This window comes from Montipora foliosa, chromosome 11 (genome assembly GCF_036669935.1).
Source record: "Montipora foliosa isolate CH-2021 chromosome 11, ASM3666993v2, whole genome shotgun sequence".
Classification (NCBI taxonomy): domain Eukaryota; kingdom Metazoa; phylum Cnidaria; class Anthozoa; order Scleractinia; family Acroporidae; genus Montipora; species Montipora foliosa.
The window spans coordinates 46,506,663-46,531,318 of record NC_090879.1 but is presented as its reverse complement, the minus strand read 5'-3'; the positions used below and the strand labels follow the sequence as shown (position 1 = coordinate 46,531,318).

The 24,656-nt window shown below is 40.5% G+C and overlaps 1 protein-coding gene and 1 pseudogene across 1 annotated transcript in view; both read left to right on the top strand.

Moving 5' to 3' along the window:
• LOC137975897 (ATP-dependent DNA helicase RecQ-like) overlaps positions 1-24,656 on the top strand; it is a 404,352-nt pseudogene that overhangs the window by 300,064 nt on the left and 79,632 nt on the right.
• Positions 1-24,656, top strand: part of LOC137975800 (glutamate receptor 4-like) — a 25,060-nt gene extending 404 nt beyond the window's left edge. Inside the window, exons 2-15 of the mRNA XM_068822992.1 lie at positions 2,987-3,148; positions 6,459-6,713; positions 7,695-7,891; positions 8,296-8,349; positions 9,458-9,580; positions 14,524-14,673; positions 15,771-15,905; positions 17,643-17,819; positions 18,831-19,007; positions 19,861-20,046; positions 20,490-20,754; positions 21,496-21,863; positions 22,811-23,035; positions 23,581-24,656. Coding sequence (XP_068679093.1) covers positions 2,987-3,148; positions 6,459-6,713; positions 7,695-7,891; positions 8,296-8,349; positions 9,458-9,580; positions 14,524-14,673; positions 15,771-15,905; positions 17,643-17,819; positions 18,831-19,007; positions 19,861-20,046; positions 20,490-20,754; positions 21,496-21,863; positions 22,811-23,035; positions 23,581-23,802 — 2,696 coding nt within the window. The 3' untranslated portion in view covers positions 23,803-24,656. The remainder of the gene's footprint in view (positions 1-2,986; positions 3,149-6,458; positions 6,714-7,694; positions 7,892-8,295; positions 8,350-9,457; positions 9,581-14,523; positions 14,674-15,770; positions 15,906-17,642; positions 17,820-18,830; positions 19,008-19,860; positions 20,047-20,489; positions 20,755-21,495; positions 21,864-22,810; positions 23,036-23,580) is intronic.

The window sequence follows — 24,656 nt, the reverse complement described above, 5'->3', positions numbered from 1 at the left end:
TTATTACCAGTGTACACTGCAGAATTTCAAGTATACACTACAGAGTGTTAAGTTTTAAGAGCAGATTTTAAAAGAGTGACCACATTTCGTAGGTTGAAAAAGACTGAGTGCTTATCAGTGTTCGCTGAATTACATGTTCTTTAAAGCCTGGTTTCCATATGATCTGCAACGGTCTGCGACCATCGGAAGCTGTCTGCGTCGGTCTTATCGCAGACGCAGACAATCGTAAACACAGAAGGCAAATGTTTCCATTTAAATCTGAAGCGATCGCAGACAAGCGTACCACTAATCCTCTGCAAAGCGAGGAGAAAAAGGGGTGCACTTAAGTCTGATTGGACGTGTTTCAAGGCGAACAATAGTGTGTTGCCGATAGGACACAGATCATCTCAGACTCAAGTTTCTATTAAAAATTGTCTTAGTCGGAAGCGTCGTAATGGTCAGGAAAGTAGAAGTAGATTCAACTTTCCCGATCACCCAGACTGTGTGCCACAGATCGCCCCAGGTAACGGCGACTTTTTTTTTTCCATATGTCTGCGACGTAGCGCAGACCGATCGCAGACCATTGCAGATCATATGCAAACCAGGCTTAAATTACGATCACATTATGATCAAAACTTCACATTTCTTTTATTCTTTGAATATTGAAATCTTGTTTGCTCAACACCCGGCTAGCATAATGTCATTTCCATCCCACCGTTTTTACTTCGGGTACAAAATACAGATTTACCGTTCGCCATTACTCTCGCTCAGGAGAGCTGGATCGAGGAGACAATGACGCCAAACACTCATTGGATCAAGCATACCAACTATAGAGTTTTTCACGCGACGTCACGGCGGCCATGTTGGTGTACCTAAACAATGGAACGGCGGCCATGTTGGTGTACCCAACTAATCCTCCGCCAAACTCTATTATCATATAAACGTTTTCCTTTGTTTTGGTGGAAAAACAAGGTTACTGATCACGTGCGTGAAAACACTCTATATGCGAGACACTAGTTCAATAATCTGGATGACCGAGACATCAGTACTGCATGCTAAATCAGTCATGTACACACAATTCATGGTTTGCATCCACGTGATGAGACGGCCATTTTGGTGTACAAAGCAATAGAAAATGGCCCCAAAAGTTTTGCATAAGAATAGAGTCAAATTCCCAAAAGGCATTTTACGTCATTTGTTCTGTACACCAACATGGCCGCCGTGACGTCAGATGCAAACCATCAATAGGCCACTTTCAAAAATACCATAATACTCTTTGTTTGGTCTCCAAAATTTTGCATAAGCATTGTTTCCGTTTTCTCTTGGGACTTACAATGGTCCCAAGAGAAAATAAAAACAATGCTGCTTCAAAAGTTTGGAGGGCAAACAAAGAGTATTATGGTTTTTTTTAAAAGTGGCCTATGCAATCTTATGCGATTGCCTGATTAAGTAATTTTTAATCAAGTAAAGCTATGACCTTCGCAGTTATGAACGCAATTTTTACAATCGCATAGAGAAGCCTGAAAAATTCAGGACTTCAACGGGGTTTGAACCCGTGACCTCGTGATTCCGGTGCGACGCTCTAACCAGCTGAGCTATGAAGCCACTGACGTTGGGAGCTGGTCATTTGTGGGTTCTAATGGTTCCGGTATGAAATGGTATATGAAATGAATCATTCCTCACGGGACCATTAGAACCCACAAATGACCAGCTCCCAACGTCAGTGGCTTCATAGCTCAGTTGGTTAAAGGGTCGCACCGGAATCGCGAGGTCACGGGTTCAAACCCCGTTGAAGTCCTGAATTTTTCAGGCTTCTTTACGCAATTGTAAAAATTGCGTTCATAACTGCGAAGATCATAGCTTTAACTTGATTTCATATCCGCAGTTCATATATGATTCATTTCACATACCATTTCATAATTAAGTAATTTTTGTCAAGATTTGAAAGCCAGTAATGGCGGACCGTTAAATAACAAACTTTTATCTTGAATTCTTATTAAACACGAAGACGCACTATGAAAAGCGTGGTGCCTTAGGCACATGCAAAAGATTTGTCCATCAACCGTGTTACAAAAAAGCTCCTTATTGCGATGTGTCCGTAAAGTGTCATAAAATGTTACCTGTAGTTCTTTTTTTTAAATTCCCAGTCCCTTTTTCTCGCGCTGGAAATATCACCATCTTGGATAATTAATCAGTCGGGCTTGAGTAAATTCGAACAAAACCAGTGCGTGAATCGACCACTTTTTATTTAACTTTCAATTTGAATTATTGGAGTCTTGTAATGATATTAGTCTTAATAATAATGATGATCATCGTGGTCATCATCATAAAATAATAATTAAAATTTCACCTTCCAGTGATAAACAAACCAACGAAAGTAAAAATATGAAGAAAAACATATATCTTATTAGAGGTTTTGGTGTGTGGTATCGCTGAGTTTTATTACGAGTTGGGCTGTATTTTGACGAGCCCGCTAGGGGCGACTCAAAATACAAACAACGAGTAGAAATACTTAGCGATACTACACACCAAAACATCCAATAAGCTATTTGTTATCCAGCTTTTTTGCACTAAATTTGTAGCAAATCAATTGTAAACAACCGAAAACGTGTGACATATTTGTGGGTGCGGGGCAACGTAAGCAACTAACCAAATAAAACCGGTTCTCTACTGTACAATAACCAAGTGTACAATAACTAACTGTACAATATCGCGGAATATTTGCACTTGTTTTCAGTTTCCACTAATTCTGGCAACTGAGCACTGCCTGTAATTATAACGATGGTTATCATCATCATCATCATTATTATTATTAGTACTATCATTATTATTATAAGAAGACAAAAGCAGTCATGGTATTTCTATTTTGAATTATTGAAGTATTAATAATGATTTTAATAAAGACGATGATGACTATGGTGGTAATGGTTATTATCATTGTAATCACAATCATTTCCGTAATCATAATTTTGCATAACAAACCTAACATGATGGTTAATTGCTGTAGGCGTGATCTATCATCCAGAGGATGAAGACCTTGCTGAATTTCTAAGATCAAGAATCACTTTTATCAACAACACATTGTACTTTCGAAGTGACCCCAGAAACTTGCCGAGCCTTGAAGTCATCTCCATCGAATCTACCTCATCAAAGGACGCGTTAAAAAAAGGTAAGGAGACCAATGAAATTAATGATTTTTTTGAATCTCAGGAAATAGGACAAGTGAGGACGTTGCTCGTTTTGGTGGTTTAGGCTCGTGGATCAGGGAAAGAAGCACACTTGCATGCATCCTAAATTATTAATTTAATGGTTCGTTCGTTCAATCAGTCAGACGCCCGCGCGGAGCACCATTGTTAAGAAAATATGGTAACCCATCGATGCTTATAGCCATGATGTCATCGACCGTCCGTACGTACGTACGTACGTAAGTCCACCCGTCCATATATGCCAATGTGAACAGCATCATGATAGTTTACAGCATACATCTTTCAAATCGGACATCCATGTTTTGATCGACTGACACCTGTCAAAACAAGGTATCCAGTGATCAGTATCACGTGACCATATCGCGAGCTCAAGCTTAGAGCTCACTGAGGTCAGCTGTTCTTTTTTTAAAGTTGACTGCTGACCAGGTACTGTTTTTAGATTGGATTGCAGGCTCAACCCAGGTTAACTCACCTAAACATAAACGAGACTTCATTTTTCGCGCGCTTTCTGTGGCTCGACGCGGCTACACGGCGATACTACATCAACTATAGTTCTTTCACAGTCAACGCTTTTCGTGTTCAGGTGGAAAACGGTTTGGAAGATGCTTTCTTTCTGCATTTTTCGCTGGTTTCAATCCAGTTTGACATATCATGATATCTGTGGTCCACACTGGTGGCTACGTAGTTATTCAAGTCAAGCATCGGAGGGATATAAACTTAAAGCTGAGTGTTTATTTTCAATTTGCTTAGAGCTGCTTTTTTCTCTGTATTGCAATTTGTGGCATATCCTTAGAAGCTCTGATAAGGTTACATGATGCCTGGCCCAAAACAAAGAAAAGGCGGCCATGTTGGTGCCCCGACCAAATCCTCCGGGAATTGAACTCTATTATTATGCAAACGCTTCCTTTTGTTTTCGTTGAAAATCATGGCTGTTGATCACGTGAGTGAAAACCAACAATAAAAGTGAATAGCAATAGTCCAATCTGCTTGTGATGAAAGCGTTGATTAATTTCTCGGTAGATTCTTTGCTTAGATATTTTCTGACGGTCTAATATTGTGTAGATGAAAAAAAGCACTCCTACAAGTTTTGGTTATGTTGAAGTTCAGTTTGAAATGGCAGTCAAACCAGGCCCCTAAGTTTCTAAGGGGTTCCGTGCTCGGAGAGATGATGGATTCGCCAATAGTTAGAGTTGCGCGTTTAGTTTTCTGTAGCTGCGCCTTCGTCCCAATGAGCATAAACTCAGTCTTGGACTCATTGCTCATGAGTATATCATTGATCATCCAGTTGCGGATGTCACAGAGGCACGCTTCCATTGCTGCAATGGCGGCGCCTAGATCAGAATCATCGATTGGATTGAAAGCCAGATAGATATCGGTATCATCAGCATAACTGTGCGCTGTTGGCAGGTGCTGGCTAATCACATCAAATAGCTCACTAGTGTCAAGTGACCGAGCAGTAAGGATAAAAAGAGAGAATAAGACGGAGAGACCAAACGCACGTCCACACCTCATCATATATGCACAGACTGTAACGTTGGCCGTGTAGCACTTATAGTTGAACAGACTTAACTGATTAGAGTGTAATGTAAAGTGATAGTTTTCTACCCCATATGGACCGTGTGAGCGTTACCCTACTAATGGAAATGGCCCACATAAGGACCTAGGAAAACTCTGACCAGGGTGGGAATTGAACCCAAGACCTTTGGGTTAAATCACCGCTGCTCTACCGACTGAGCTACAAGGTCAGATGGGAGCAGATCGTTTGAACTGAAGATGTTAAAGTCACGGCAATGAACATGTACAAGAACAAGGAAGGATTACAATTTTGCAAACCTTGGCCGTGTAGCACTTACATTTGAACAGACTTAACTGAGTAGAGTGTAATGTGAAGTGCTAGTTTTGTATCCCATATGAACCATGTGAGCGTTAGCCCTACTAATGGAAATGGGCCCACACAAGGACAGAGAAAAACTCTGACTAGGGTGGGAATTGAACCCACGATCTTCGGGCTAGATCACCGCTGCTCTACCGACTGAGCTTCAAGGTTAGACGGGAGCAGAGCGTGGAAACTGAAAATATTAAAGTCACGGCTATGAACATGTACAATTGCAAGGAAGGATGCCGTCTGACCTTGTAGCCGACCTTGTAGCTCAGTCGGTAGAGCAGCGGTGATCTAACCCGAAGCTCGTGGGTTCAATTCCCACCCTGGTCAGAGTTTTTCTCTGTCCTTATGTAGGCCCATTTCCGCTAACGCTCACATGGTTCATATGGGATAGAAAACTAGCACTTCACATTACACTCTAATCAGTTAAGTGTGTTTTCAGAAGTTTGTTTAAAACAACTAAACATTATTTAAGTGTTCGAGCGGATCTTGTGTGAAGTTCATCCTTTCTTGCATTGCCATATTTTGCCGATTCTTGTTCCAAGCCAACCTGGCGTGTTTCAATGAAATACATTAAAATGTGAATGATCTCATTTTTAGATATAAAGTGGAATAAAGTACATCAGTAAAACTCTTCTTTGACCCTGAACTGACAAAATTTTTTTATGGTTTCTACTTTTAGCGTGATTCCTATTCGCTGGCTATTGACAGTTGACTCTGAAATGGCTTTTTTCCTTTTCCATTCGCTCGCTGAGGGTGTGCTTGTTTTCTTTTAAAACTCATGCGGTTCAAGAAAAATTCATTGGCAAACTAGTGAATTCCAAAGTAAATTGCACTCAAAGAACCGATATCGTACTCATTGCTTCGTGATTCATGCGATATCGGTTTTTAGCGTAAAATTTACTGTGGAATTCACTAGTTATGCAATGAATTTTTCTTTAGAAGAAAGCAAAGAAAATGATTGAATTATTAAAGCAGCAACCGAAACATCAACACGGGGACAATTGGAAACCTTTTATTTTTACTATCCCTACAGGTAGTAAGAATAAATAAAGTAAATAACCAGGGAGCTCCACTTTTAGGCTTGGCTAAATCTATATATTTCACTCACTAACTCACTCACTCACTCACTCTCTTACTTACTCACTCACCCGTTTATTTATTTATTCAGTGAGCAGTGAGTTAATTATTTTTTCTGTCTGTTTATTCTGTATGCCAGCCGTTCGGCGGATCGGTCAGTCGGCGAGCTAATTGTACAAAGTTATGATTAGTTATTTATACTGAACCCGAAAAAAGGATAAAGTAAGTTGTTAGAAAAGATACCTAGCTTTTGCAGTTAGTCGGAGATCAAAGAGTATTTTTAATCGCTGATCATTTGTTTTCTTCCCCAGAGAACTTGGAAAAAATGTCTTGCGCAGTAGTAATCTTTGATTTGTCGTTCGGTGATCACCACTCCTTTGCACTTACCGAAGTCTTAAATATCCCTTTGTTGACATTCAAAGCTATTTCGTCGGACTCACCACATGAATTTGTATACTCCGGGCTTCCTTCCTTCGACACGTACGCACGTGCCATTGTTGACGTCATAGAGTTCTCTATTGGCTCAGACAGGACCCCAAAGGAGCAAGTGGCTATTGTGGCCGAAGGTAGGTGATCAGATGATAGCATGCAATGGTTGTGTCTGCAAAAGGTAATCACTCTCTAATCAACGTTCACAGAGAAACCCTTAATACCTTCATCAAAACTGTTTCATTCCGAAGGAATGTATCAACTTTTGATCCTGTAAAGAGCAGTCTCCTTTCAGTTCTAAGATAATATGAAGAGAGTAAGTTACGGTTGCTTTCTTAGCTGGATACCTCGCGAATAACAAATGAAAATAACGTTCTTTAAAGCGGCGCCGTTTGCCGGTAGTGTTAATGTTTTTGGGTTGAAATGGGGTAAAGCGCATAACAAAGCGGATAAAGTCGAATAAGCTCACACCAAGGAGAAAAATGAAAGTTGTGGGGTCCTGGTGATGAGCTCAGAGATTTGGGGCATTTTCTACAAGTACATCACATCCAGCGTTGTAATTGGTAGATTTGAATCCGATTTGTCGGTCTCTGTTCTTGACTCTCTTCAACTTTCGCTGCAAAACATAGTTGACCGAGGTAAAAAGCGAAGAAAGCGGTTAAAATTTGAATTCCAGGGTCTATAATTTCTGAAAGGCGCATTAACACATGCTGTTTGTACTATTACTATCGTTAAGGAAGATTTAGCACGTCAGACTCTTGCTTTCGACTTTCGCATGCGACTAACTTACGCCACGACCTCACAACCAATCGTGTTCAGTGGTAAGTCAGACTAAGACAACTCTGTCTAGTCGTGCACGTGTCAAAAGTCATGACATAGTCCAGGCTGCATGCGAAAATCGTTTGTCACCCTTAGATTTCTCTTTGTCTTCAATGTGGATGGGCCGGGTGGTCAATCTTGTTGGGAACCTCGTGCCCTATTATTTACTGGGTAATTGCACAAAATTTGTAAAAAAATTTCAAAATTCAGAAAAACTTTGGCAAGGCCGTAGTCATACCGTGTTAAATTTTCCATTCCTGAAAAATTTGATGGCTTCAAACTATGTGATCACTTTTTAGATGAATACGCTAGGATAGGCATGAAAGTATATTCGTTGGCTCGTCAACTAGAAAAGTTTGAAGTCGATGCAATTCCTGAACTGCAAATGAACAAGAAAGGAAAGTTTCAAGAGGCGATGGAGGTCTTACCCAAAATGGGAGCAAACTACGTCCTGGTCATTTGTAAACCAGAAAATTTGGCAACAATTTTGGACAAGGTAAACGATTTTTTTTAAATAATGTAAGCTTTTAAAAATCTGTTACGAGGTAGGCTGGTAATCGAAAAGGGGGGTTAGATTTTTTTCCGAAGTTGATCGTCAGAAATAACAGGTTTAAGTATTTTATTCATGGAGACGGCCTTTTTCTTTAGGAAATATCCCCTCTACCTGCACTAATTCCCAAATCTGTGCAGAATGTGACTATTTATACTTTGCTTTAATCTCCATCCGAGGTGAATATACCCAAATACTGAACCATCACTCCTATTGATGGCTAAACCCACGGCAAATCAAACGGTTTGTTGCAAGCAAAAACCAGATCGAAAACCCTTTGAGCATTAAAAACAACATTAAATTCAATTTTATGAAAAGATTTATTAAGGTTTACTTCCTTTTTGTTACAGGCTGTACTTCTTGGAGCCATCAACGAAAAGTCCAGATGGTTTGCATTAGATATGGTAACGTTTTCGTATATACTTTTCTCGATATTTCGGAGAACAGTTTCGTATCTACTTGATGGCCACAAATCTGAACCAGGGGGCCGTTTCACGAAGGACACGAGGCTTTTCTAGCGAGTTTCGGGTGACCAAGAGAGGATGCGAGGAGTGAACACACCCCCGTGCCCCATAATTGTTTTTTTTTTCAGTAAATTTTAAAAGGGAGAGTTTCACATCTCTGCGCATGGGCAAACCGGCTGTAACGTCAGCCGAATTAATTCCATTGTTATTGAAACAATCGAAGGCACTGATGCAGGAAAAGGAAACAATGCCATATAGAAGGGTAATTACTCATCAGAATTACTTTTGCAACCGTTTCCTTTGCGTTATGAACCTAATGCATGAGAATATGGGAATAGATAACTCGTGCGCATAATAAAATGTTCGACCCATACAATAAATTCGAGGTCAAAAGTAAATTGCCTTATTAATTCAGCGTATTTGCTGTAATACTCTCAGTGATTAATGAATATCATCTAGTTTAGTAAGAAGCCGTAAAATTTACAACTGTTATCGCCAAGGCTTGGACATGCGCAAAACCGGGAAATTGCCCCTTTAAGCTTCGGGCCATGCTGTGAAAGTTATTATGGTCTCGTGCCCACGGTCGCGCCGTCAATGATCAATTACAACTAATCAATCCACGGCATGACCACGGGCTAAATTTAGATTGAACAAAAATATCATTGGAAGAGGCCTCTCATCCTCTCTCGACAGATCTCAGATTCAAGAATTGCTTTTCAGGCCCGAAAAGTTTTTGGGAGCTTTTAAGAGGAAAAGTAATTAATGCGTTGAGGGCAAAAGGCGGAATGAGTTTGCGAAATGGCATGAAGCATAACCTACAGAATGGCATAATTATGCAGGATGTAATATATGCAGAATAACCCTAACCCTAAGGTTAGCTTAGGCCTAACGCTAACCGTCACCCCTCAATTCGGCCACCTGAGGCTCTTTTGGACCTTTGGTTTTTTCTAGTGGAAAGTAATGATTGCCATAGTTCAGTCTTTCTATCCTTATTACCACAACCAAACCGGTTTTTAATGTTTGTTTTGTTTTTGCCATCTCTTTGTAGGATTTAAAAGGAAATATATCAAAGAAATACTTCAAAGGGCTCGTAGGTCTACAAGTGAAGCTTACTCATCCTGAAATGGTAAAGAAATTTAAGTCGAGACAAGACAGGAAGAAACCCTCAGAGGTAATCTTCTCCGCCCAACTTCGTAGTCTGCCTTTCTTAGTCGTGACAGGCTGGGCACCGGATGGGATGCTTACTATACATACATACATACATACATACATACATACATACATACATAGGGTTAGACCTTATTTAACGTCGATAACTCGTAACAGTAATTCAACTGACAAACCTGAGGTCGACGGTGCGCTCATTTTACTCCCCCCTCTCCATCAGTGCTCCGTTTTACGGGTATTTAAAGCTACTTAGCTACACGGAAAGGAAAGGAGTCGAAACAAGGATGCGAGATCCGGGAATCGAACTCAGGACCTCTTGCACCAAGGCCGCGCACTAACCGACTGTGCCATCCTTGCTCCTACATACATACATACATACATACATACATACATACATACATACACACATACATACATACATACATACATACATACATACATACATACATACATACATACATACATACATACATACTTAATTGACCATTTCCCATAGGGGCCTTTCAGGGCCAATGAAACACAGTCAACGAATCCCAACTGGCCGGAGGCGAACAAGCTGCCTATTTGTAAATTCAACGAGTGGTCAGAATGGGTCTTGAATCCGGGAGCTCCAGAGCTCAAGGCAAGCGTCCCAATCACAAGGCCACACTGCCTCCTCGTTTTGGACAACCAGGTCTAGCTTGCTAATAGGGACCGGGAACTAGATCTCGTAATCGAAAATATGATTCCTTATTACTCAGCTGATTTTCCGACTTTTGAATTTTTTTTCGGATGTATGTGTTCTAATTGTCTTGGAGTTAAATTGGCATCAACAGCGTGAGAGAGAAAGGTGAAAAACTATCGTTGTTTGGTCACTTCCTCAGTTTCCTTGACCTCAAGTCTGGTTATTCCACATGTGTTTCAAAGCGTGAAACACACGTCCGCGGCTTGCAGAGCCATGAGTTTTGTCCACTCAACCATTTGTTTTGTGACGTAGTTAACATTTTCATCGCCTGAGGTCTCCAATGGGACGACGGCGTCAACCTTAACGTTACAATAGAGAAGCTAAAAACGCGTCTCGCACGATCGGCGCGCCTTGGACCATTCCTTGTCATTTTCAGAGTTGCAAAGTGACGACACGGAGAACATGAGCAAAACGAACGTCAACACGGTCCTTATACTCTTGGGTAGCTGGCATCAGTATTAATTATTTTAAAGTGGCCTTTGATAATAACAATGACATTCAGTGATCACCTCACCTAAGAAGCTTTCGACAACTTATTTGTTAGTTCCATACACAGACAATATATTGGATATGTAAAGGGTGTCGCTGCACATTACGAAGACAAAAAACAAAAACGCAGCGAGCGGACCACGTGCAAATCCCAGAGGAACCCACGAGACCCAAACTAAAATGAAATGAAATTAACAAGAAAAGGAAAAAAACGAAATAAAATGAAATGAGGGTCCAACAGCACTCATTTAAGGATGACGCTCGTGCCTCCCACCACTGCGAACCCGGGATCGCATCCTGATGTCGTATGTGGGCTGAGTTTCTGTCCACCTCAATCTTACTCCGAGGGTTTTTTTCTCCGGTTTCTCTGGTTTTCCTCCCTCAGTAAAATCGACTCCCAGCCTATTCCAACTGGCTGTGGTGCCCTGTTCAGGGACTGAGCACCTAGCTGGCTGCACAGCTCCTTCAATGGTGAATAATGGGCACATTTTCTAATCATTTGATCTTTAGTGGTTAAGTGGATATAAACAGTTCCTTCAAAGTTAGCGCTCCGAGTTCAAATCTTGTCCAGGAACTGCTTTTACCCATTTTCTTTTTATTTGCTACCATAAGTCCTAGGACAGAGTTATCAAAATGGAGGATAATACGTCATTTAAGGCGAGCTGACAATGAAGGATAATCCTTCATGTGAGAAAGAGATCGTGTTGGCTCCTTCGGTCCGACCTCGTTGCGCTGCGCCCTCAGCAATTCAGTCTCCGCCTGCGAGTAAGGGCTACTCAGGCTACCGTAGTAACAACACAACTCATACAAGTAACTGTTCATGAACAACTGCCTGAAGTTAATTTTCCTGGTTGCATGTGAAGGGTGAATGAAATATGTTCCTATGACAGAGTCAAACTAAATTCCTGAATCATTTTCCATCTCTAACCAACACAACTTTGTCACTTTGTTACTTCCTCCTTTGTCGCCTGGCACGCGTTGCTACAGTGGAACTGGTTATCACTTTAAATGTGCACATAACCGTCACGGCTCACGAAGACCTCCAACACTTCCCTCTTGGGAAGGAATCGTCTATCAAAAACACCGGGTCACCAACTTGAAAGTTTCTTCTCTTCTGTGTCCGTTTTTTTCTCTCTTGGACGGTAAGGAAATATTCACGGGTCCACCTACTCCAAAACAGGTTGGCCAGATAATGCGCCTGTCGCCAGGCACGTCTACAATTGTTGTCTCGTTTGCTGGAGGTAAACTTGGACAGGGCCTCAAATGAAGTAGTTGTGGGCTGTCACTTTTACGGGATAGAGGTCATCTGAAACTATCTGTTCTTTTGCCATAGCTCTCAAAATTCACCAGGCCGATCGTATCATCCGTTCCCATATGCCACCCATATTGAGGGAAGAGGGAGAATTGAAGACCCATTCTGTTTCTTTCTGTCCACAGAATCTTTTTATTTTCTGTTGATTCCACCCTTCTATGGCTGTTCTCAGCTCTTTATCAGCACCTGTGAAATTTGTGCCTCGGTCACTTCTTATTTGCTCTGGACAACCACGTATGCTGATAAAACTCCGGAGAGCACCTTGGAGTCCAGGGAATGAGCAATTTCAATGTGTGTGGCTCGCGACGGTCAAAAAAGTGAAGATACATCCATACCTTTTCACCTGGGATATGCCCTGCTTCACAACAAGTAGTCCAGAATAATCAACACCGACAAACGTAAACGGAGGTCTCCCAGGAGTAAGTCTATCCTTAGGTAAACTTGCCATAAACTGCGTCCCAGGACCAGCATCTCTCCGTTGACACTTCAAACATTTCCTCAGCACGCGTCTTACTGCTGACCTTCCTTTAATTATCCAGAACGTCTCTCTCAAAGGCGACAAAACAAACTCCTGGCCCTTATGCCTTAGCTGTTGTGACACTGTGTGATTACGAGATCTGTCACATGTTGCCTGTTGGGGAGGACAATAGGGAGCTTCCTTTCATAAGCAATTGGGGCATTTGCCAGCCGACCACAAACTCTCAGGAGGCCTTGCTCCAACTGTGGATTAGATTCAAACGTATGGAATCTCTTCGATTCGTTATTGATACACTTCAGAACTGACGTTGAATAGGTCCAATAGTAGACTTGGTGAATTTCATGTCCAGCTCTTCTTTAACTATCTTTGAAAGATTCACGGAAATCACAGCAGCCGTCAGTTCCAATCTTTGTATTGAAATTTCACGCAAGGGAACCAGTCTCGCTTTCTCCATCACAAATGCACAGTTTTCTTGGTTACTAAGTATAAAAAGCTCAAGGTGTATGAAAGGATACCTTGTGGCTCACTCGTGGGGACAATTGCCCATCTGGTCAGAGGTTTTGTCTGGCCTTGTGTTGACCCACTCTAGGGCCAACGCTGAGAAAAATTACCTGTGAATGTATATGGTACTTTAAGGACGGTGCCTACTATTGTTATTGCGCAAACATTCCTTTGTATCGTGCTTATTGATACAGGGATATTATTGCGCAGTTTAAAACTATGCGGAGAAAGCAGAGCTTAGCAAGTGCTCTTGGCATCCAAAAAGAAAACTGGGGGTAACCATGCATTTTTCAGAGATTTTTAAGCTTCAATTTGGAAAAGAACGCCATACATTGCCTTGTATGTTAAAGCTTGTTGCAAATATTGTTGATTAATTATCTTCGAAAAATGATTGGTTACGCCCAACTTTCTTTTCGGATTTTAATAACATAACACTTGTTAAGATCTGCTTTTCCCGCATATTCAGTAAACCGCGCAAAAATACCTTTAAAATAGTAGGCACCGTCCTTAAGTTACACTCTAATAGATATTAGATTGGTTTGCAAATGAGTGTTGTAAAACCAAAACCAAAGTAATTACTTTGGCCAATCAAAAAGGACAGAGACAACCCAGTAAACGAATCAAACTCGAAGTAATTACACGTAGCCGACACAAAGCGCGGGAAAATGTGCACACGCGAGCCACGATTGATTTTGGTTTCACTTCTGATTGGTTGAAAAAGTGGCACGAGAACTTTGAACCAATCACTAAGTGAAGTAATGCAAAACCAAAGTAATTCGCTAATTACTTTCGACACTCAATTGAAAACCGCTCTAAGGACCTTACGCAAGGATGACAACGACGCCAACGAGAACGTTGTCTACAAATATTATTTCCCGCTATTGTAATAATTTCGTGATAACTCCAAGTCGTTCGGAATGGAAAGTGTTTATCAACATTGCGGCCTTAAAATTGGCATGAACGGTGTGGTTGTTAGGGAAGAAAATTAAAAATATTTCGTCAGCTTCCCCACTTCCTGTACACAATTCCTTAAAGTTAGTCAATTCACGTCCATTGTTAGGACGAGAACGGCAAAGAAATGTACCAAAATGCAAAACGTAGGTGCTGGGCGGGCAGAGCCTTTGTTTTTCTTCATTAAGTCAATTGTTTTGTGGCGTTTTCGCAGCCGTCGTCGTCATCCTATCGTAAGATCCCTATTTCTGTCGAAATTAAAAGTGCGACATGGTCAACGTTTCAAGAAACACGTACTCTTTTCTCTGTTCTTGCACTTAGAGTAGCGCTCAACAAGAGATAGTCCCAGCTTCTCTTGGTTACTTCTCTGTTCTGCTCGACAGGGTCTCTTTTGAGTTTACTGAATCAATTGACAATTCATTAAAGTTCATTGCATGAGTTTTTAAATTAAGTCATGTTACTCTTTACCGTCCAACGATTGTTTTTGTAAAGATCATTTACGCGCTGGTCAACGATACTTTGTACGCTGTTGTGGAAGCTTTGAAACAGGACGTGAACAAGATCATCAAGAACGGCCCTTGCTTCCAAACAGGAAAAAGTAGTCTGGCGAGTGGCAAAGAAATGCTGAAAAATCTTAACAGGGTAAAATATATGATTATTAGTGAAGAATTTAAACTGAATAGTTTTTATAGTGGGCAGGGCTGGTCCAGGTGCGATTCCCGTACTCGACGGCATTGGATGAGTTTATGGTTCTTTGTCCTTCCCAAAGAGCATTTTCCCGCGTGCTTGAACGCTTATAGAAAAATCAATAACCTTTGGACTAAACACAATGATTCTCATGATTAGTGTTAGGAGAAATATTTTTGTTATTATTAATATTATATTCTCTTCTTCTTCTTCTTCTTCTTTCTTCTCAATAATATTATTATTATTACTAGTACTATCATTATCATTATTATCCTTAATTATTTGTCTCTTGACGGAAGGAAACTCCCTCCACTCTACGAATCCGTCAATGCAATTCGATTTATGACGGACCCGTCCAACGTCAATCTGAAGGAAAATGATTTCTTGTCGTTCTTCTGTGTTTATGTCAATTTTCTTTTAAGTACGAACTTTAAAGGGGAAAAAATGTCAGAATCGCTGTCGGTGGTTGCTTTCATTAAAATAAAAATGAAGTAATATTATTTTCATGTGCTTAAATGTACAAAATTTAACTTGATTTCGAGTGAAAAAGAAATTATGGCAGTTCGCACCAGAAGGCAAGAAATTTCCTTTTTCACCATTAATTCAGTGACAATTTATGTTCAAAAAGGGAAATAACTCACTGCTGAGTTTCCCGCTAGTCAGTAACCAAAATGTCCATCATACATTTGTTTATTAGTTTTCGCCAAATTAGATTGACAAAAACATCATTAGATGTAGATAATGATTTGGTTGAGAGGCTATAAAAGACCGTACTGTATGGACCGATAGGATTCCAAAGTTTAACGACTTAATTAGAACAAACGAAAAGGTAAATTAAAACAAATGACTAATACACGAATTATAAAGCACTTGCTGATTGATTTAGGGGGAGAAAATCATTGTATTGTATTAATTAGAAAATCAAGTATCTTTTCCAAGAAAAACGAAACATACTCACAACAAGAACCCCATCCCTTTCAATCGAAAGGCACTTAAGTTCAAGATTGATAAGAAAACAATAATTCCCACAAAAAGGTGCCTTTTTTTATCAGGTGAAGCTTAATGGACTTACTGGACTGGTGAGCTTTGATAACAACACTAAAAGCAGAAAGGTGGAGAGATTGGACATTGTAAACATCCAAGTGGAAGAGGACGAAAACGAAAATACGAAGCACGTTTTAAAAAACGTAAGTTTTATCTCTCTGAAATTGCGTTCACCATGCATGATTGGCCAGCTAAGCGGGCCGCATTCGACGGCTGGACTCGACTGTGCTGTGATTTGATGTCCAACAAGATAGAAGAGATATTTTTCTAACCCCGTTTTCTAAGACCTTATTGAAAGCTACAGCTGCTTGCTTATTCCAGTCACATTTATAGCCCCCTTAGAGGTGGTCCAGGTGGTCAGTAAGATGTATTTATTAACCTGTATGCAAAACATTACAGTGCAGGTACAAATTCCTTTTGCTAGCGGCAAGAGAGAATTTTAGACCTGGCAAGTGTGTGGGTCGAGTATCGTCGTCCTTTTATCTATCTGGATACGTCTGCCTTGTTATGAATTTAAATACAACACTTTTTCTAGCCTCACATTTTTTTGTCTCTGAATATGGGAACAAGCTTCCTCTTCAACGGGCACTTAAATGATTTGCAGGCCGTGCAACCAACTACAGAGATATTCCAGTTCAGGCCAATGAAAGCAGACAACATAAATATTCTCAGCAAAGAGTAAAGCCTGATTTTCACTAGCAACGCAATCACAAGCGCAAGGTCGAGCGCAAGCATAATTAGCTTATGCCAAATGAAAACGAACGTCGACATTAGCATCAAAATCAACCACTGCCTCCAGGCGCCAATTTGTGCAAATGCTCAGCCGCGGGGAATCTGGAACGAGCGCTCTTATTGGCCAGACGTAGGAAGTTTCTTTATGCTTATGCTGTTTCGTTTTCACACAACGCGGCAAGCGAACGCAAGCATATGCGCAAGCACAAGGAATTCAAAAGGAAAAATTTGATCCTCGCGCCTGTGCTTATGCTTACGTCAACCTCGTTTTCACTGTGAAAGAAGCGCTCTTATGCTTGCGCAATTTGAATTGAACTTATCTGCATTAAATTCGTTCGGTAAATCAGGTCCTAGTCTGTTTAACTTTCGAGAAACCTCACTGGTAAAGGGAGCTTTTTCAGCGTATGTCCCTTAGCTCGTTCTATTTAAGCAATAGAAGACTTTTTCCGTGTTTACATAGCTTCATCTAAACACAAGGGGAGTTGGGAGAATTCGAGACAGTTTTGCAAACCCGAGAAGCAGTCCTCTATTGCTTTTATAAAATATTTCTCAAAAATAATTCGACAAATGAAGGAAAATGCCGATTTTTTTTTAGTTGCCTCTTGATTGAAAGAGATTTTCTTGATACACGCTCATATTTCCTGTCAGCCAACCAAAACGCGCGTCTGACAATACATAACCAATCAAAATTTGTGATGTCACAGCCGTTTTTACAAGCTTCCATCTAAACACAGCTATTGACCAATGAGAGTGCGCTTACTATCCTAATTATTTTACAAAAGGGAATATTGATGAGACGCAATTGTTTACATTTTGTTTCGTTGAAACATACGAGTTTGCTCTCAGAAGGCATCCTCATGATATTCACTTCAAAAGAACTTGTCAATCTCCAATTTAAAGTCTCTGATAATGAGAGAGTTATTAGCCATCAACAACTAGTAAATTCTGGGGTGGCAAAGGCGCCAATGATCCCAATATATTCTTTGTAAAATCTCAAATTTTCAAGGCATCATTGCTCAGACATTTTTTGGAATACAGGGTTCATAAATTTTCAGAGATAGCTCAGTACAGAATGCACTTTAGCCTTATGCTAAAGAGGCAATAATCCGCTATATTTTGTGCCAAAATGAATTTTCGACCTTTTCAAGGTTGGTCATTGGGATGCAACGTCAGGAGACAATGTAAACAAAGCGGTTCAGTTGAACAGTCTCGGGGCTATTGACTGGACTGGAGAATTTTGGCAAGAGTTACAATGCCTAATAAAGACGAAAAAAGACAAAACGCTACAATTGAAAGGACGCAAGATAAAGGTCGTTACTATAGAGGTAAGTAGAATAACACGAGGGAGGATCCAAATCAAATCTAAGTGCGTTGTATATCATGTCATTCTCGTCACTCCACATCATCTACATCTTATTTCAAAGCAACTCAATTATCACTAGCGCCCAGATAGCTTGATCCCTCAACTGGTAAACCACTGTGCCGGTGTTACACAAGTCATGTGTTTAACCCTGATCAAGCCTGAATTTTGCAGGCTTTCCATTCGTTACTGCTCAAATAATGTTAATAACTACCCTGATCGAGTGATGGAGTCTTAACTGAGTTCTTGAGAGAAAACCCAAGTACTAAGTTATTATTAATAAACGTGTTAAACTCAAGGAACCACAAGCATTGTTGGTTTACACACAAAAAGGACGTAAACATAGAGTGCAATCCCCACAAGAATTCCGAGCTCCGGCATCCCCCTCTAACATGGGTGCAGTGAGGTCATGCAAAGACATCTAATAAGCATTTTAGCGAACGAAAAGCAGGAGTCGTTGGCCAGTGTCTTTCAAACCTCTTCAGTATTCTGTAAAATTTCCCAGTGCTTTAAACAACGAAGCAACAACCAAGACAACCTCTTTTTTTCCTTGCATGTACGAACTACAGCTATAAACTACGAAACGGCCGTGGTAGTTTTGATTTCAGAACAAGACTTTTATTTCAGGGGCTCTTTACACGCCACGATTTGTAGGAATGTCAACCCCACCGTCATCTCCGCCAATTCGAATAGGATCATGGCATTTCAGTTTCGTTGTCGAAACACACCTACGTATGACGGAGCGATACTGAGGAGCCGATCGGTTGGAGCCACAAAACTTATAGTTTAAATATGTGCAAGACGCACAGCACAGGCATTTTTAAATACAGCCTTTGGGACTCAAGAGTCACATGTATCCATGCTAAAGAACAAGTCTAATTTGTTCCTCTTAATCCATCCACTTATGCTGTCACTGATGACTTAGTTACTATACTTTATTTGCTCCTGAATTTCTCTTGCGATGGGGTCATTTCAGGACTCACCATTTTGTCAGAAAAAAGAAAACCAAACGGGAAATGTACGTGGTCATGGATATGAAGGATTTAGTATCGATCTGCTGGAGAAAATAAAGGAACTTACTGGCTTCGAATACGAGCTTAAGATTTCCAATGAAGGGAAAATGAATAGTTTGATAACTGATCTCGTCAACAAGGTTTGAACATGAATTTTCTACATTATTTTGAAATCATCTTTTTCTGTTTTCTTGTGAGTCCGGTATCACCTAAATATACCAAGGCCATTCATACGTCAAAGTGATAATCATTCAATTCTTTCTTTCTTTTGGTAAAATGCTGAAACATATTTTTGGGAACAACGTCCACGGCGACCAGGTAAACAATCAGTCATATAGTTTGTAGCTACCTCGGTTTGGAAGTAACTTTCCTAAAACGAGTGTTTCCCAGCTCATTGATATTTTAAACTGAAATTTTCACTTCGAGAAACGTGATGTGGTTGGCTCAATTAGCTGAGATTCACACTATTGTGCGTGAGGTCGCAGGATCAAAACTCCGGTCAGACCAACACTCAAGGCCATTAAATAACTGAAGAGAAACCATAAACTCTCTATTCTTTTCGACGACGATAAACCGTAGGTTCCGTCTCACAACCCTTCAATGTTCATAACCCTGTGGAACATGAAAAAAACCACACTCTATTTGTGAAGAGTATGGCATGGAGTTCCCTGTGTTGTGGTCTGTCCTCTGTGGTATAGCTATCTAGTTTAACTCTTAGTATAGTGGATTCTGATTTAGAAGTATTCAATTAAGGTAGTGTTCCACGGAAATAAACTTTATTAATCTAACATAGTGTATGTTACAAAAGAACCAAAACTGCTTAACCTAAGAAAACGGAAAACAGAATGGTTTACATACAGTGTTTTCAGCGCTATATATGTTCCCACTAATGTTCCCAATGTAATCAATTAGCACTGATTCAGTCGCTATGGCTTTTCAACATCACTTCCTTGATAAAAACATATCAATAACAGAGTGCCTTATCTTCTTTAGAGAGCTCATGTGGCCATAGGGGCAATCACCATCACTGCGACCAGAGAACTGAAGGTGGATTTTAGTAAGCCCTTCATGGATTTCAAGATTAGTTTGTTGATGCAAAAGCCTACTGAAGAAGAATTAAACCTGTTTGCATTCTTGTTGCCATTTGAAATAATGGTTTGGCTTTCTACCATAGCTGTGGTAAGTTTGCCCGGCTTCAAAACAGCTCTAGTTTTATCTTGGGAAAACAGAATTTCAGTAGGTCATGATTGTCAAATGGCGACTAACTTTAATTCGTTTCAGACCTATCTTTTTGTGTTTTTATACAAGGGTCCCAGAGCGTCAAAATTCTGCAGACTTTGTTAGAAAACGCTAAGAAGAGTCAAGTGATCTACATTTAATACGGCTGCAAGAGAAGGGGGGCATTTCATAAACAGGAACCTGTTAGTTAATCCAAGTAGACTCCATCATCTTAAGTCTACGCGGGACACCGCATAGTTAGTACGAAAGCTATTAAACAAGGGTTAAAGAATTTATGACGAGATCTTCAAAATTTGGACAGCGTTCCCTCTATCGTCAAATTTTTGAACTGTCATACCTTAGCTTTGTTTTTCCGATATCTATTTTTGTTCCTTTGTCGACAGGTGTTAGGTGTCACTCTAGTTATTTACTGCTTGGACTATTTTAGTCCCAATGGCTACCGAGCGACAGCAGCCACTTCCGGTGAAGGTGATGGCGATGAACTCAACTTATTCAACAGCCTCTGGTTCGCAGCTGGCTCCATTCTCCAGCAAGGCGCTGATAACACGCCGAAGTGTGCATCTGGCAGAATTCTCGCTGGAGCTTTCTGGTTTTTCACAATGATTTTGATTTCAACCTACACTGCAAATTTGGCTGCATATTTTACGGGTAAACAGAACTATTAGTTGTAATGATCTTGATGTTAACGATATGGGAATAAGGTTTTCATCTTTTCTATTTTGGTTGGGATTTAGAAATAGTTGCTGTAAGTTTAATAATCCTGGCCGAATAACACTTACTATTGCAATGACAATAGAGCGATTTCTCTCACGTAATCAGGAACCTTGTTTTCCACGGAAACAAAAGAAAACGTTTGTATGATAATAGAGCTCAATTCCCAGAGGATTAGTTGGGTACACCAACATGGCCGCCGTGCTATAGTTTAGGAACACCAACATGGCTGCCGTGATGTTTCGTAAAAAACACTCTATAGTGAACTAAAAAATTGTTTTAACTCGGGGAAGGCAGACCTCAGTGATGTTTGATCGTCCGGGTGGGTGTGCTCCTGATAAGGACTTTTTTCGGGCGTGAATGACGTTCAACAATCTATGCGGAAGTCGCCTTTTGATTCTGAAGACGACTTGCACCCAAATTGACGAAAGGCAGTCACTTACTGGTCTTTCCCAGGACTGCATGTACATTAATCCGGAAAATCAAATTCCTTCCAGGTACAATAGAGAGGTACCAGGTACAATAGGCTTTAGATTGGAGTGGCGAGCCCAGTTGGAATGCCACAACGACCAGGACGATTGGGATGGACGCGACAGAATCAACAGAAAGCCCTACAATTTAAACGGGAGAGAATTATAGACAAATTAACTGATATTTATCCAATAATTTAATTTCCAGCCAAAAACACCAAAAGCAGTATAAATTCATTAGAAGATCTAGCCAACCAGAACAAGATAAACTATGGTGTCCTTAATGGCGGATCCCTTTCGACGTTCTTCAAGAGTTCAGATGTTGAGATATATCAAAAGATGTATAACACCATGAAGAGAGAGAACACGTTTGTAAATTCGACAAAGGATGGTGTGGCTAAAGTGAGGGAGGGTGGCTTTGCCTACTTAACTGACGAGCCTTACCTTGAATACTACAATCAAAAAAGCCCCTGCAACACGATGATGATAAAAAACTTGCTGGAGGCAAAAAGTTACGGTATCGGACTACAGAGACGTTCCGAACTAACGAACCCTTTTTCTGTGGCAATTCTGAAGGTAAATGTCATGTAGATCCATTATCGCGGACCACCGTTTAACTTACTTGTATGTCTTGCCACCGGTTATTTTATCATCTCTAGCACTTGCATCGAAATGAACGAAAGTTTCTTCGGTGTCAAATTTATCTTTGTATGATTGCTGTTTTGATTCATTGAAACCTTTGGTGTGGTCACGGCAATGGTTTCCAATCTCGTTTTGCGACTCTTTGTATACGTGCAATCAATCGTTACGGTCCTTTACAAATTATCCAATCACGGTCCCGGTCTTCTTTTATGCGTGCACGGAATCATTTGTGAAGAAGGATTGGGTTAGGGTTGAGGGTTATTGGTTTAGGGCTAGGGCTAGGGCTAGGGATACGGATCAACCCAGTCAATCTGCATGATCCGCCGGTGGCAGAACCCTCACATGGTATATTACTCCCGACCCCCGACGTTCATCATCGGCTGCCTTGGCCGGTCTCTTTTTATTTCAATTTGCTGTAAGGAAACTCAAGTATTATAAAGCATGTTGTCAGCACTTTGGATTTTCATCGGCTGGTGTCGAATGTAGAATGTGTATTAGTTGTGTAGGAAGCAAATGGTCCAAGAAGCAAATGATGCGTGAATTGTCAAAGATGAGAGTGTGAAATTTAATATCGCCGGCGTTCACGTCTTGAGTCAACACAACTTTGAATATGGTCATATTTCGAATTTGTTTAAACAGAGCACACCTTAAAGTATATGAATATGTGACTCAAATAAAGTTTGTCGAGTTATTGTTTTGGCTATGAAATCTATTCTGTGTGTGCAGTCTTACGACGGATTTACTCTGCGGTCAAAGGACACAAAAGAACTCTCAAATTAAATGTGAAATAAATGTTCGTTCTCGTGTGCGCTCTTGTACCTATACAAACGAATTGCTTGTACTTGATACTGAGACTATCGCTCTGTCCTTTTGTTTAATAGCTCCGGGAGAAAGGCGAGGTGAAAAAACTCCGTGAGAAATGGTGGACACACCGTAGTGTCTGTCCTGATCCCAAGAATCCCGCCGGCCCTACCACCAATCGAATCTCGTTGGATCACATGGCTGGAGTGTTTATTGTATTGGCTGGAGGGATTGTGGTATCCATTGTGTTTCTGCTGATTGAGAGAAGGTGCAGCAAATTAAGGAAGGAGGTTGAACGGTCTGGGGTAAGTTCAAGACCGACTTGTTCAGGAAAAGTAGTTAGCAGGGTATGCGAGCGTTGTTTAGCACTGTGAACGCAGCCATACTGGTTTACTGAAGCCAAAAAAGTGTCTTTTCATAGTAATAGACGTACACAAGGCTTCCAGGAATGTAGCCCGTGTTTGGTTCCGGAACAAATAAGTGGGTTCTTTACTTTACTCGGAGTACTCTGGTTTTCCAATTTCACGCAAAAATCAACACTTGATTCAATTTGGCTTAATTCCATGTGATTTGATTTATGGTCTCCTCAGGTAAATAAGCTTAATATTTTAATGAAGTCATTATTTAACATATTCTAATCAGTCATTATTATCATTATTCTCTCGAACATGACCTTAAACGTAACTCTTTCGCCCTGTTGTGAGGAAACGAGAGACGTTTCATTACACCCCTGAAAAACGTCCCTTGCGCAGAGACGGCTTTACGTGGAAAATAAAGGGTTTGCAGGCGTACCATGAAGTACCGAAAGATATTTTTTACTGCTGTTAAAGGGATTTCTTCTTCTTTTTAGTCACTGACCAGTGTCCGAGATCAGATGGACATGCCAGCGATAGGCGCCACCCAAGTGTTTTCCAGACCCCTCTCGTTGGAAAATAAATCTATGAACAACATGGACAACCACAGAAACATAGAGACTAAGGACGGATCACGAACCAATGACAACCTAAGTGTTCCCACAAGGCACAGTAGGCTTCCCAATGTATATGCTGGTGCACCCGAAAGCAATCTGTAATACAAAACTTCAAAAACATTCCGACAGAGAGATAAATCAGAGATGGTGTCCGGATTTATGTTCTACACGACGTCATGCGAAATCATCGAAGCGCGTCGCTATTGTGGAATCGCTCCACAAGCGGAACCTTAGTTTGAATTTCTTGTGATTGAGCGGACTTGCCGCAACGACAGACGTTTGTGTGTCTATGGCAACCAAGAATTGATGGACAGGACGTCCCTACGCATCCTGAATAATAGTCGGAACTATGGCAAACAATACATTGAAATTCGAATAAAAAATGGCGATGTTTATATGAGATGAATTTAGTGTAATTTTTTATGCTGTAGTATTGATTAAGGAATGAGCATTTACTTTGTAAACATATATATAGCGAGTGATATTCATAGGGTTTTTATATTTTCAATTTTATGACTACCCTGACTACCGGGGCCGAAATACCACGAAGTTTAAGGAGAGTGACGGACTCCATTTTTATCTTCCAAACATCTAGTATTAATAATGGAGTGGGATTGTAGATGCAATTTTGTTGATCTGTGTAAAATAACGACTTAAAAGACAACAGGAGAGAATTTTTAAAAAATACACAATTATTCGGCATTTTCAGTTCTCTCTCGCACACTCTGCACCGACCCTCCAACGCGCAAGATGCAGATGTATTTACATGCATGTGTCATAATCTCGATGCAATTTCAAACCTGAATTGAAAAGATGTTAGTGTTCCAAAGTATATATCCAACAATGAAGCCTTTCAGCATTCTTGATCTTCTATCTTCCAAGCTTTTATATGAAAAGTTTCTTGATGGGTTGTCGGCGCAAAAGGAATCTTCAGTTTTATCATACTAAGACTTTGT